Source organism: Hordeum vulgare, chromosome 7H (genome assembly GCF_904849725.1).
Source record: "Hordeum vulgare subsp. vulgare chromosome 7H, MorexV3_pseudomolecules_assembly, whole genome shotgun sequence".
Taxonomy (NCBI): Eukaryota; Viridiplantae; Streptophyta; class Magnoliopsida; order Poales; family Poaceae; genus Hordeum; species Hordeum vulgare.
This window is the reverse complement of record NC_058524.1, coordinates 537,853,200-537,867,062: the sequence shown is the minus strand read 5'-3', so window position 1 is coordinate 537,867,062 and position 13,863 is coordinate 537,853,200. Positions and strand designations below refer to the sequence as shown.

The 13,863-nt window shown below is 44.8% G+C and overlaps 3 protein-coding genes across 5 annotated transcripts; 2 read left to right on the top strand and 1 right to left on the bottom strand.

The window, feature by feature from the left end:
- Positions 1 to 5,107: 5,107 nt before the first annotated feature.
- LOC123407243 lies at positions 5,108 to 6,043 on the top strand. Its single transcript, XM_045100332.1, has one exon. The coding sequence runs from the start codon at positions 5,324 to 5,326 to the stop codon at positions 5,870 to 5,872; it is 549 nt and encodes a 182-aa protein (XP_044956267.1). The 5' UTR covers positions 5,108 to 5,323; the 3' UTR covers positions 5,873 to 6,043.
- Positions 6,044 to 6,400: 357 nt separating this feature from the next.
- On the top strand, positions 6,401 to 8,246 carry LOC123407242 (ras-related protein RABA3-like). Its single transcript, XM_045100331.1, has one exon. It carries the CDS (start codon positions 7,370 to 7,372, stop codon positions 8,045 to 8,047), a length of 678 nt encoding a protein of 225 aa, XP_044956266.1. The 5' UTR covers positions 6,401 to 7,369; the 3' UTR covers positions 8,048 to 8,246.
- A 65-nt stretch (positions 8,247 to 8,311) lies between these two features.
- On the bottom strand, positions 8,312 to 13,396 carry LOC123407240 (outer mitochondrial transmembrane helix translocase-like). Of its 3 annotated transcripts, none has more exons than XM_045100330.1 (6): positions 12,987 to 13,396; positions 12,579 to 12,879; positions 12,271 to 12,429; positions 9,106 to 9,401; positions 8,775 to 8,912; positions 8,312 to 8,420 (listed from the first exon to the last, which is right to left on the bottom strand). In XM_045100330.1, exons 1-6 carry the CDS (start codon positions 13,185 to 13,187, stop codon positions 8,322 to 8,324), a joined length of 1,194 nt encoding a protein of 397 aa, XP_044956265.1. In that variant the 5' UTR covers positions 13,188 to 13,396; the 3' UTR covers positions 8,312 to 8,321. The 3 variants fall into 3 exon arrangements, with proteins under 3 accessions (XP_044956265.1, XP_044956264.1, XP_044956263.1); XM_045100329.1 differs by having other exon boundaries at positions 8,372 to 8,666; XM_045100328.1 differs by having other exon boundaries at positions 8,372 to 8,912.
- Positions 13,397 to 13,863: the final 467 nt, after the last annotated feature.

Sequence of the window (13,863 nt, the reverse complement as noted above, 5' to 3'; positions counted from 1 at the left end):
TATCTTGTTTCGAACCAAGTACTAAGAAATCGGTAGGGTACTTGACCTTTCCGCACAAGACTTCAACATCCCTAACAATCCCAAGTGGCAAAATAGTATCACGGTTTGCAAGATTAATAGTGACATCAATATCTTCAATTTGAGAGGGTGCTGCACAATTTCTTGATATAATGTAAAGGGTATAGCACTAATACTAGCACCAACATCACACAAGCCATGATAGCAATGATCTCCAATTTTAACTGAGATGATAGGTGTGCCTACCACGGGTTTATTTTTATCTAGTTCATCTTGTTTGTTTCTAAGAGGTTTGTAATTATAGTAGCTTCATCACAGAGGTAGATAACCTGCCCATCAATATTATCAACTAGGAGATCTTTAACTACAGCTACATCAGGCTCAACATTTATTTGTTCAGAAGGTGTAGGTGTTCTAACATGGCTCTTATTAACCACTCTTGTAGCCTTAGCTTGTTCTCTAATCCTAACAGGTAAAGGATGCTTCTCAATGTAAGAAGTAGGACCAATTGGATCACCATGGTTAAAAATTATTTCTTCCTTCTTAATTCTAACAGTTTCCTCATGCAATTTTTCAATGGGGGAATGATATTTGAACCACTTTTCCTTAGGCAGGTCAATATAGGTAGCAAAAGTTTCGCACAAAGAAGCTACTATCTCAGTGTCAAAACCATATTTGTTGCTAAACTCATGAAAAGGAGAAATTCCCATAAACTATTTGACACAATCAAAATTAAGTTTTATACTTGACTCTTTACCTTCATCAAGTTCCCAATCTTCAGCATCGCGTTAAATCTTTTCCAGAAGATCCCACCTCAATTCAATAGTCTTCTTCCTATAGGAAATGATAGCGCAAGCATCAAGTAACCTTTGATCATCATGAGAAAGTCCAGCATAAAAATTTGATATAATCAGTTCCTTTGAGAGCTCATGGTTAGGGCAGGTGTGCATCATAGATTTAAGTCTCCCCCAAGCTTGAGTGATGATTTCTCCTTCATGAGGCCAGCAATTATAAATAAATTTCCGATCATGACGGATTAGATGCATAGGACAAAGCTTTTGATGAAATTCTAGCTGCAAGTGATTCCAATCACACGATTTCCTGGTCAAGAATTCCAGTTTCTAGATATTTCTCTCTTAGTGATGTACCTTGCATATTCAGGAAGAAAAAGGCGTAAGAACTATATGATAATAATCGATAATGGACATGATCAACACAAATATCAATAATAATTCATGATGCAAAATGAGCATGTCATAGGTCTTTCGGATGTTCTTGGATTGGGAGGGGTTTCGTCCTCACTTTTAAGACCAGTGCCTCCTATAGCATTTGTCTTCACGTAGTCTTGCATGTTGGCGTTGGATGTAGGTTTATTTTGGATGTTGTGAATTACCAATGGTTCCTATTAATGGAAATTGGGGTAAAACCTTTTACTCAAATAAAAAAGATTAATCTTTGATTTCCTAGTTGATCACTTAGAATCTGTGGAAAGGGAAGAACTAAAATAAGTGTGTGTATTATGGAACTGACAAAAGTAGCCCTCTGTGTCGACCATTGCGGAAGTGATCAGCACTGAAATGGGCGATCAACTAGAACTCGATAGGCTAGGTCTGTTAGCATTGTTTTTTTTAAAGGAGGCAAAAGTGTTGCCTCATCTCATTATGGTAGATATATTGCTAAAAACTCTCGACTCATTCAAATTTTTCCACGAGACAAGCATAACGAGGGAAACAATTCCTTTCTGAGTGTGGCCATTTTTCATGACCCGTAAATCACACCACTCAATAACAACCTCGAGGAGAAACCAATATTTACTAGGATGTTGGGAAGCCCAAGCCAAGCTTTGACATCCTCCCAAAAATGACTAGAGAAGTAACACTTGAACACAAGGCATGATGTCGTATCCGGCTCCCTCCTGTAAATATGACATAAGCCACGATTTGTTATCCTCTCATCTGCAATATGTCAGTCGTCCAAACCGTGTACTACAAAACAAGCCAAACGAAAAATCAAAAAAGGAAACAAATAGGAGTTATGCGGTGAAGTCATGGGGGAGAGCCAACCGAAAAATCAGAAAAGGAAACAAATAGGAGTTATGCAGTGAAGTCATGGGGGAGAGCCTTACTGGGCGGAGTTACGGGCTATACATCCTCTTCCTACTAGTCACGTTGAATTTCACTGTGTGAATCCCGTGATTTTCAATCAATAATTTTTTTTATTATGTTTATAAAAATTGAAGTTGATAGTGAATTATGACCGTCAATAAACAACTACATGCCTACCCATAAGTGGGATTAGCAATCGTCCAAGAGACATAAGTAACCAAATAATTTACTCATATGTGGATGGAACCAAACATAAATAACAAATACACTACTACTTCCATATGAGGCCAACACCTACAGAATGCAAGTAAAAAGATACTTATAGAATGCACAAGTAAAAAAATGCAGAAATGTGACTCCAACTCAAATTATGCTCTTGTTTTTCACTTTCTCTTTCCAACTAGTTCTTCCAATCACAAAACAAGAGAGTGAATAAATTGTACTTCCAAAGCGACGATAAAGCTTGTTTGCTTACCCGATGCCTACTCTCATATGTCACAACATTTGAAATGTTGTGTAAATGTCATAGGTTCTCCAATATCTATTGCAAGATTTTTCAATTTATTTTCGCTCTTTTTAATCGAGCGCGAACACCACAAGGCACCAACATATTTTTATGAATTCTTACGACAACGGCCTAGTTCCTCGTATTCTATTGTTTCATAGAAACTCATGCGCATTGTGCTAGTAGCACAACGGTCTGCAAGTATTGATCCGGAGGACCAAACCCATAAGAGCAAGTATATTAGGGAGATTATAGTCACAACGGTCTGCAAGTATTGATCCGGAGGACCAAACCCATAAGAGCAAGTATATTAGGGAGATTATAGTCGCTTACGTGGCATGTTTTTTTCTATATGAAGTAGAAAGACATGAAAAGAATATGGGGAGTGTGCTCTCATGGAAGAGCTCGCTTCCACATTTGCTTCTAGGTGGATACAGTAAATATGAAAAAGAGCAAGGAAAGAGAGAAGGTGAAAATAAAATTAATCCAATAACCAATCCTATTATATGGGAAATTATAAGTGTTGATTTTGTGTGAACATGGCAACACAGCTGTCAACTGCCAATAATGTTAGTCCTGCTCTAACTGTAGGAGTAGCATTACTCACAAACGTTGTGCCATGCCGGAAGCAAAGACGGCATGTGGCTGCTACCACAACAAATCCTTCCTGTTTCCTGGCCCCGAGCAGGCCGTAATCGCTGGATATATATCACGGATACAAGGGGCGGTCCAGATAGCTTCTCCGTGGGCTATCTCTTCTTCTCTACGCCCGCGCAGCCGGACACTGCAAGCAAGTCATAAAGCTGGCTAATTAGTCCAGTCTAGTGCCGTAGCTCACACACACACACACACACACAAGTTGCGTGGAAAAGGCCATCCCAGGATAAGCTGGCTAATTAGTCAAGTCCAGTCCAGTGTCGTATAGGGCTTCAATAAAAGCCCGCTCGAGATCGACACGTTTTTAACTCGACTCGAGATTGATTTAAAAATAGATGAGCTAAATTTGAACACTTTGTGGAGCTCGATCGAAAAATGAACCCATCTTGACTCAATATTAGCTCGCTCGATTTTAGCCCGATAGATCGACATAATATCATCGTTTTTAATGATCATGCCATATATTAAATGAAAATAAGATAATTTATTATTATATATATATATGTTGTTCATGATTTTCTTCATTTCTTTTACTAGCAAACATGGAAGCTTAATTAAACGCAGAGAAAAATTAGGCCTTATTATGGTTTTTGATCAATAGATTGTTTTCCTAACTATTATATATGTTTGTCGTGGATCATTATCTTATTTTGATATTAAATTTTCGGTTATGAGGAAATAAGTGAAACCACTTTGAAAATTTGTATATTATTATCATCTTGATTAACGCTAGGGAGCGGCGCCGCACCTACGTCTTGCCGTGCGGCGGCTCACTTAATCACATTTCAATGCAAAAAATTAACCTCCTGTTAATCACCCATTACATATTTCTCTCATGCATGCATGCGTGCAATGATATCATTATGTATAATGAAAACTGCTACATGCATGCAATGATGTCATCAAGATTCTTTTTGATTTTGAATTTTAAAAAGTTGTATCTACAAAACCGTTAATTCAATCGATGATCCGCTTTCACCATTGACTTTCTCTCGACGAGTTCTTCGAAACTAGATCCCATGTCGACATGTTCCGTCAACTATTTTTTTTCATCCATACTTGCCATATTTTTTGACCCCACTTGCCATATTATTAACCACTTACTTGCCTGAAAAAATAACTTAATTAACACTCTTAATATTTTTTTGTATAAAACCATGTAACAGTTTTCATTATACATGATATAAAAGCATTGTCATAGGTTGTGTTTGTCAATTTAAATATGCAAACTTGTCATATTTACATACAACTTTGTCAAAAAAACTATTTTATGTGTTTGTTAGTTTAACTATGTCGAGTTATCATATTTATAAACGATGATCAAAAAAGATTTTTTGTGGTCACCGGTTTTAAATATGTTGAGTTGTCATATTTTTGCGCGTAATCGTCAAAAAAAAATTGTTTGTGCTTGCCATTTTGATTATGTCTAGATGTCATATTTATACGCAGTTTTCAAAAAATTTGGCGATTAAGTTATTTTTTATCAGACAAGTAAGTACTTACTAATATGATAAATAAGCACAACAAATGTGATAAGTACGGGCAAAAAAAAAAATTATCAAAACATGTCGACATGGGATCTAGTTTTGAAGCTTTTATCGGAACAAAGTCAACGACGAAAACGAATCATTGGTCGAATTAACGGTTTAAGAAATAAAAGTTTTTAAATTCAATCATTTAAAAAGAATCCCATGACATCATTGCATGCATGCATGTATGAGAAAAAAGGATGCAAACCGCTCCATCATGCGGCTTTTCTAAATAGAATTTCCCAAGAAAGTAAAATCAACGGTGTCTCTTCCCGCTCTGGACCACGCCGGCCACTTGCTGCTGCGTGGCCGTGGCCACGTCGCCGGGCGCGCCCGGTTCACTGTCCGGCCGCCGTGCGCGTGCGTGTCCACGTCGCCCACCCAAACGCCCAAACCCAACCCAATCCGAGGACCAACGCACGCGCGCGCGGCGCAGATCAGCCAGCGTGAGCACAAGCCACCGGCGCCACTCGTTCACGTTCAGCCGTTCCGTCTCCACACCGGGCGCCATGGACGCGGCCGTGTCCCTGCACCACCACGGGGCGCTGCCCTCCGCCGCCGCCGCCTCCCTCCCGCCCCACCACCGCGCGCTCCACCTCAGGCACCCGCCCCCGGCCTCCTCCATCTCCGCGCGCCTGACCGTTCCCGCGCCGCCCCGCCGCTCCTCCTCGTCGTCAGCGTCGGCCTCCGCCGCTCCGCCGGCGCACCCGGCGCGTGCCGGCACGAGAATCACCACCACCAGCAGCCGCGCCGCCACGGGCTACGCGGCCGCGCTAGCCGACGCGTCCCTCCGCGCGGGCACGCTGCCGGGGGCCGCCCGCCACGCGCGCGCCCTGCTCCGGCGCCTGAGGGAGCCGCCCCGCGGGCAGCGCCTGGAGGAGCCTGACGCGCGGGTGGGCGCGCTGGTGCGGCTGCTCGTCGGCAAGGGCAAGGCCGCCATGGTCGCGGACGTCATGGCCGAGTTCGCCGCCCTCTGCGACCACCTGCTCGCCCCGCCGCCGCCGTCCTCGACCTCGACCAGGAGCAAGCGCGCCCACGGCCCCGCCCACTACGACTAGCGCTTGACGCGCGTACGTGCCATGCTATCTTTTCGGTTCGTACTACTTCAGAGGATTGTTGGCTGGTGCATGCACATGCACGTACGTACCGCCGGTGTCCATCTGCTTGCTATAGTATTGTGATTGTGTAATTGATGACTGTGAGCACTTTCCATGCGCGTACGCGTCACAGATCTTCTGTCCAACTGCTTGCCACCATGATAATATTGTAGTCGATCGAACGCAGATGTTTCTAGTCATGTAGATAAGGCCAGTCAACCGCTCCGAACTAAAACAATTCGTGATTGAGAGGTGCCCCTGCCCGCTGAACATTATGCAATGCATAGTGCCAGCCCTGTCATGCCCCCAATATAATACTTGTACTGTCTGCCTGAGCTGTCGCGTACGTAGAAGAGACCGATTAATAACTGAAAAGCTTCAACTAAGAGTTGAGACTTGGACGCAATAATCGACCAGGCAGCTGCTACGCACTGTTGCTTCCTGCCTTGTTGTAAAGAAGGGTTGGCATCATGGCATGGCATGGCATGCAGTTGAATTAAGAGATTCATCACAGCATGCATGCAATATAATGGAAGACGAAATCCATCCGTCTCCATCGACCGATGGGTCGCTCGGGCCGACCAATCAACGTGAAGGAGTGATCAGGTTAGGCACCGCGTGACACACGAGCCCGTGTGACATCCGGCGACGTCGATCCTGGCGATTGTATATGACTTGCACGCATACTAATCCTCAACCAACTGCCGTGGATCTATATATTCTGTGGCCACATGCATGCTGACATGTGATACTACTGTTTTTGTTTTCACCGTCGGATTCTTCTGTGTCAAAGGGCAGAACATATAGGGCAGGAAATGGAGTGGACACACACACACGGCTGGCCTTATGTGGTGGATTTGGAATATATGAATGAATGGATGGATGAATGAATGATGGATCATGCGTGCATGAGGATCGGCTTTCTACCTAATCAACTTTGTGGAGGAATACTTGGTGAAAGAAAGGGAAATATTAAAGCTACGTACGTACTGTACGCGTCCTGCGTACTCTACAATGAGTGCCGAAAGAGAAAGGCGCCGGAGGCAGGCAGGCAGTACGTACCCGGCTACGTGTACGTAAGCAGTTGGATATCACTAGCGGCTATGATGAACCAAGAACAACACTTTGATCTTGAAGGAAAAAAAAAGGCAGGACAACTAATAAAACATAACATGAAAATGGACAAAAAAATAATCAATCAAATACTAGTAGCAGATAGCGCCTCCATTACTATAGTGGGAGCAGCGGTGCAAGTGCAAGTGAGCAACCCCCTCCTTTCAACCACTCTCCGGCCCCTGCGTCACCAACATAATTTATATAGGAGCACTACACAAGCAGAGGCACGGATGTCAGACGACATACACGCATGAGCTAGCTCCTAGATTGTGTCTGATACCGGCCGCCGTATACAGGTGCAGCTTGCGTTCGGACCGATCGCCGGAGGCAGACGGCAGAGCGATGGAGGAGCCGGACTACGTGTTCAAGGTGGTGGTGATCGGCGACTCGGGGGTGGGCAAGACGCAGCTGCTGGGGCGCTTCACGCGGGGCGACTTCTGCCTCGACTCCAAGTCCACCATCGGCATCGAGTTCCAGACGCGCACCGTCGACATCGCCCGCCGCCGCGTCAAGGCCCAGATATGGGACACCGCCGGCCAGGAGCGCTACCGTGCCGTCACCAGCGCCTACTACCGTGGCGCGCTGGGCGCCATGCTCGTCTACGACGTCACCCGCCGGGACTCCTTCGGGCACGCCGCGCGCTGGGTCGCCGAGCTCCGCGCCCACGCCGACAAGTCCATCGTCGTCGCGCTCGTCGGCAACAAGGCCGACCTCGCCACCGCCGCGCCGGCGCGTCGGGAGGTCGGGGCCGACGAGGCCGAGGCCTTCGCGGAGGAGCAGGGGCTCTTCTTCTACGAGGCGTCCGCGCTCAGCGGCGACAACGTCGAGGCCGCCTTCCTCGGCCTGCTCGAGGAGATCCACGCCGCCGTGTCCAGGAAGCCGCTGGAGGCGGCGAGGGGCAACGGGGATGGCGACGACGACGTCCTGGTGCTCAAGGGCATCTCGCTGTCGCAGGAGCTGTCCATGATGGAGACCAGCGCCATGAAAACACCGAGCAGGTGCTCTTCATGCTCCTCGTGATACCATACGACACGATACCATACCATATGATGTATTCAGCGATTAATCTTAGCAGAAAATACAAACGTCTCTTCATGCTCTCCACCAAGCGTGATGAAGACATCAAGCAAGTGCTCTTCATGCTCGTGATATTATGATACCTATAGACTGATAGATTCAGCAATTCTTGACTGAAAATACAAGCGTCATTGATCGTTTATCTCGTATTGGTGCTCGCCTCATCCAAGGTGAAAGAGAAGGCAAAGGGTCCCAGGACAAGTGATGTAAATAATGTTCAGATGATATGAATATGAAAAGAAACAATGGTGTTTGTGAACCGTGGAATGATGATGGAAGGGCACATTTCTTCAGTACGTATTAGAGTCTGTCTACCCTACAATAGTCATGTTCCAAAAGGAAAATTACAAGGTGACGAACAGACCAAATGTTCCACAGAAGTATAGAATTCTGTATTTTCCACACAGAGAACCATGGAACCCAAAACATCAGTGCAGGCTTTGCCAGCTGCAATTAACTTCAAAAACCAGAGAGCAGCCCCATGACGCTAACCGAACCAATACATATGCTGAATCTAGGTAGGTAATGCCAGCTCTTACTCCACTGCGGATTTTTCAGAGATCTAGCAAAAGGAAAACCTTTAAGGTGAAGATGGCTCCTGCGGTTCCGACTGACTGTTCTGAACTATTCGAGACATCAGCTTAGATATCTCAAAGATTGCGCTCTGTACCTGGTCATCTTCAGGATCCGACGGACGGGTCCACACAGGAGACTGGAAACCTGACGCCGCACCGCTTGCGGCCTTCTTTCCCTTTCTAGATGTTGAAAGAGCTTTCTCCAGGTCCGATTGCCTCAAGGCTCTTGGACTCTGAGGCAGCAATCACAAGCAAAAAATTCAGAACCAATACATAATAAAGAACTTGTGTTAATAGCTTTATGGTCCTATTTCGCTATCCAGACATAAACGCTGAGGGGTTCCCAAACAAAAGGGAACTTTCCTGATAGGGTGGAATACCAAAGGGAAGTTAGATTCACTGTAGAGAAAGGTATTGAATACTCACGTTTGCTCTTGTCCCATCTTTCTCGCTGTTCAAAATCTCTCTGATAGGATAGAATGCAGCCTGCTTGCACAGTTCTAGGATGTCTGACCCAGTAAAGCCCTCACACAAGCTGGCAATGTAATCGTAATCAATGTTAGACTCGACGTTTTCTCCCTTCAGTATAACCTGAAGTATCTTGCTTCTTTCACTGCGAGAAGGAACCCCAATTTCAAATATCTGCGTGAAGCGCCTGAGGATGGCCTCATCTAGCTCGGAAGGTCTGTTTGTAGCAGCAAGCACCATCACACGTGCATTCTCTGCACAACCATAATAATTGTCATGAGATATCGCTCCATACTATCTATGGAAGTTTCTATATGGTAAGTTGCACATGCATATATAACATATTCACTATTTACAGATGTATCATATGCCAACCAAAAATCTCATGTGACTAACCCAACTGGGCATCAGAACAAGTTTGGTTGATGAAAATTACATTCCTTTCATTCTCCAGGAAAAAAGAATTATCACATGTCCACCTTAGAGATCAAAAGTTTACATGTATAGCCACAACTACTTTTTATTATTATTACTTTTATCTTCTGTTAAGATTGCAACATCCTTTCCGCACTTGATATTCTGACATAAAAGGATATTTGCTAACTTAATATTGCCGTACTACTACAGCTTAAATTAAGCATCATTCACTCAAAAAAAAAAAGCATCACAGATCACACACAAGCATGCAATGCATCGACGTGCGAAGTTCACATAAAATAATACTAACCACATAAAAGCAACAAAAAAATAAATACATGTACGCAAAAGTAGATTTTGAGTGTCAGTTTTGCGTTAGGTTGTTAGTCTAATTGCTAGACATTAGTTGCCCCAAGTTTGTTAAAAGCACCTCACCTCATATGACTAGCAAGGACAAGTATATCTAAGATGTAGAACATAAAGTAAACTACTAACAGACTCCTGTCTGCTCATTTAATTCTTACAGAAATACCTTTGTGACATAACATGCCATTACTATCTAATTTTATCTTGAGATTTCTAAACTGAGGTGTAAGGTCAAGGGAGAGTACTCTGAACAAAAAATGGCATGGTTGAAAACATTTTCACTCAAATAAAACAATAATCCAGGTGTCATACAAATTATATGAGCAGACCCGTGGATCTATGATCATGAGAATATCACTGGTACTAACAACCGAATCCAGTAAATTACTAAGTAAGACAAAAGTAGGCAATAAACAAGTACGGAGTAGTATTTATTCAGCGTAATTACATGAACAACACTTTTATGAAGTCAATTTCCCATAAACTTGGACAGCAAATTTGTTATATTTACTGGTAGTACATTACTTAGGTTTAACTCAACATAACAAAGAATTAAATTAGCATATAAATAATAGTAACACAAACTAAAAAAATTGCACGGTTTGAATGACAAAAAATAGATTGTGTTGATACATGCTTTTATGGGGTGGAATCATGCAAGATCATCAAATTGATATGTATTGGACTGAGGTTGAGCGAACACATGTAAATTTTTACATAAATCTTAAAAATACGAATTATATACATGGTGTGAACATATACATTTTTTCTTTCTTTTGCCAGCACAGTTTTAATGGCGTAATATATTTGATAAGAGATGAAATCATGTAAATCCTCGACCGACTATTGAGTCCAAGGGAACATTGAAGTAAATTGTATATATATCCTAATAATCCAAAGTAACAGATGTCTGTAAGGTGCAAATTATCAGGAATACCTATTGTTAATAGACTGCTCTATGGTGTGACAGGACAAACGTGCAACACAGGCTGGATGCAACACGCATCAGCTATACGTCATCAACTCATCATCAAGCGTGTACGTGCACGGTTGATCGCGTGGCAGACTGTCATGCCATAGGACTTGGTTGCGCATGTTAGTGCGTTATAATTGCCGTTCGTTAATACATGCATTTATAGTGCAATTTTAATGACATTACTTTTCAGTACAGACCAATATGTAAAGTACTCGGATATGTGGCATGTGTCTAATTGTTATCTGCATGCAGACTGCTACTCTAAGAGGCCAGATACGACTACTTTATAACATTGTTCGTAGATATAAACCTGTATTACAAACAAAAGAATGTTTCTTTCGCCAGAACGGTTCTAATGGGGTAATATACTTGATAGAGATGAAATCATGTAAATCCTCGACTGACTATTGAGTCCGAGGGGACATTGAAGTAAATTGTATACAAATCCTAATAATCCAAAATAACATATGTCTGTAACATGCAAATTATCAGGAGTACATTTTGTTAATGGACTGTTCTATGGCGCGAAAGGACAAACGCGTGGATGCAATATGCATCAGATATACGCCATCAACTCATCATCGAGCGTGTGTGCGCACGGCCGATCACCTGGTTGTGCACGTCATTATGTTACGATTGTCGTTTGTCAATACATACTTTGACCAAAAAACTTTTAAGTACAGACCAATATCTGAAGTCCTCGGATAGTGGCATGTGTCTAATTGTTAGCTGCATGCAGTGATGCAGACTGCTACTCTTAGAGGCCAGATACCACTACTTTATAACGCTGTTCGTAGATATAAACATGTATTATAAACAAAAGAATGTTTCGTTGGCCAGAACGGTTCTAATGGGGTAATATACTTGATAGAGATGAAATCATATAAATCCTCGAGTGACTACCGAGTCCAAGGGAACGTTGAAGTAAATTTGTACACAAATCCTGATAATCCAAAATAACAGATGTCTGTAACGTGCAAATTATCAGGAGTACATTTTGTTAATGGACTGCTCTATGGCGCGGCAGGACAAATGTGTGGATGCAACACGCATCAGCTATACGCCATCGACTCATCAATGAGCGTGTGTGTGCACGACTGATCACGTGGTTGCGCACGTCAGCACGTTATGATTGTTGTTTGTCAATACATACCAATATGTGTAGTGCAATTTTGACCAAAAATCTTTTAAGTACAGACCAATATGTGAAGTCCTTGGATAGTGGCATTTGTCTAATTGTTAGCTTCATGCAGACTGCTACTCTAAGAGGCCAAAACACTTTATAACGTTGTTAGCAAATACTTATGAACCTGTATTATAAATATATACAGTGTGTTATGAAAGCAACAAGGGAGAGTGCTCACGATCGGTGGTGAAACCGTCCCATAGAGACATGAACTCCGTCTTCATGTTAGTCAAAGCTTCATGGTCTGTGTTCCGACGCTGTCCCAAGAAGCTATCGACCTCATCGATGAAGATAATGGCAGGCTGGAGCTTGTTTGCCAGACTAAAGACGGCAGACACTGGCACAGGGTTACAGAAAATGAGCATCTTCACAACAGATATATACACGTCACGGAGCAAGATTTTTTTTTTGTCAGTACAGGAACAAGATTGGAAGCAGGAAGGATGAATTCCAGCAAACAGGATAGAATCTTAGGAGGCGGCTTACCGAGCTTCTGGGCGTCACCGAACCACTTGCTCATGAGATTGGATATCCTGACGTTGATGAAGACGGCGCCCGACTCCTTGGCGATGGCCTTGGCCAGCATGGTCTTGCCGGTCCCTGGCGGGCCGTAGAGGAGCACCCCCTTCTGCGGGCTGAGGAGCTTGCCGTAGGCGAAGAGCTCGGGGCGGCGCAGGGGCAGGATGACGAGCTCGTAGAGCGCCTGCTTGACCTCGTCGAGGCCGCCGACGGACTCGAACTCGACGTCGATCTCGTCGGGGTTGATGACGTCGCACGCAATCACGTCCTGCGAGCAATCCGGAGATTAGAGCCCTGGATTGGATTGGATTGGATTGGGTTCGGGGTGGAGGGATTGGAATGGGTGGAGGGTGGAGGGCGGTGACGCGCTACTACCTCGTAGGGGGTGGTGGAGATGAGGGGCCTGCCGAGGCGCTTGGCGATCTCCTTCTTCTGCTGGAGCGCCTTCTTGGAGGACTCGCGGTTGGGGTCGAGCTGGCGGAGGCCGGCGAAGAGGACGAGGCAGCTGAGCGCCGCGCTCGCCGCGTACAGGACCAGCTCCTGCACGAACCGCGACGAGGAGTCCGTCGACCTCATCGCCGCCGGCGGCCGCCGATTCCCCGACGCCCCCTCTCTGCCCGTCGTTGCTTGCGGGGGAAGGGAAAGGGGGGGCGCGCGGGGGCGAGATGCGTGGGCGAGGGGGGTTGGATTCGTCCGTGGAGGAAGGGGGGGGTGGAGAAGGGAAGACGGACGGGAGAAGGGATTGGGATTTTAGGGGGCGGGTCGGTTCGGCTTGGCCTGGCTTTCGTTCAGCTTGGAGGAGGGTTTGGTCCGGGTGGGAATGGGATGGGAAGGTGGATGACGGTTCTGGTCGCTGTTACGCTCAGTCTCTCCGTGAATAGATTGGTTGGGTCCTCACCTGGCCAAACGGACCGGCCCGACACGGCCTGTGGTAATCGGGCTGCCACGGCACGTTTATTAGTCGAGTAGTGTCATGTCGGTCCGTGGGCTGCGTCTCTAGGCCCAAGCACGATCTGATTATTAAACGGGTCAACATGTTGGCCCGATTATCACGCTGGGCCGCAATTTTTTAGCCTTATGGGCTTATTTTAGGTTTATTGGACCGTATTCTTGTATGTGTGTGTGTGTATATATATATATATATATATATATATATATATATATATAATAAACGGGTCGTGCCGTGTCGGCCCGCGTGCCCGGCCTCCAGGTCCAGGCACGGTTCGAGGCATGCTTCGTGTCGGGTCGGGCC

Bases quoted from the DNA above. Each gene is read 5' to 3' on its own strand.
- LOC123407242 (XM_045100331.1), top strand. From the start codon at position 7,370: ATGGAGGAGCCGGACTACGTGTTCAAGGTGGTGGTGATCGGCGACTCG.
- LOC123407243 (XM_045100332.1), top strand. From the start codon at position 5,324: ATGGACGCGGCCGTGTCCCTGCACCACCACGGGGCGCTGCCCTCCGCC.
- LOC123407240 (XM_045100330.1), bottom strand. From the start codon at position 13,187: ATGAGGTCGACGGACTCCTCGTCGCGGTTCGTGCAGGAGCTGGTCCTG. The intron at 8,913-9,105 runs GTGAGTATTCAA...TTGCTGCCTCAG, and splicing joins AAGATGGGACAAGAGCAAAC to AGTCCAAGAGCCTTGAGGCA. The intron at 8,421-8,774 runs GTACAGAGCGCA...TGACTATTGTAG, and splicing joins CGGATCCTGAAGATGACCAG to GGTAGACAGACTCTAATACG.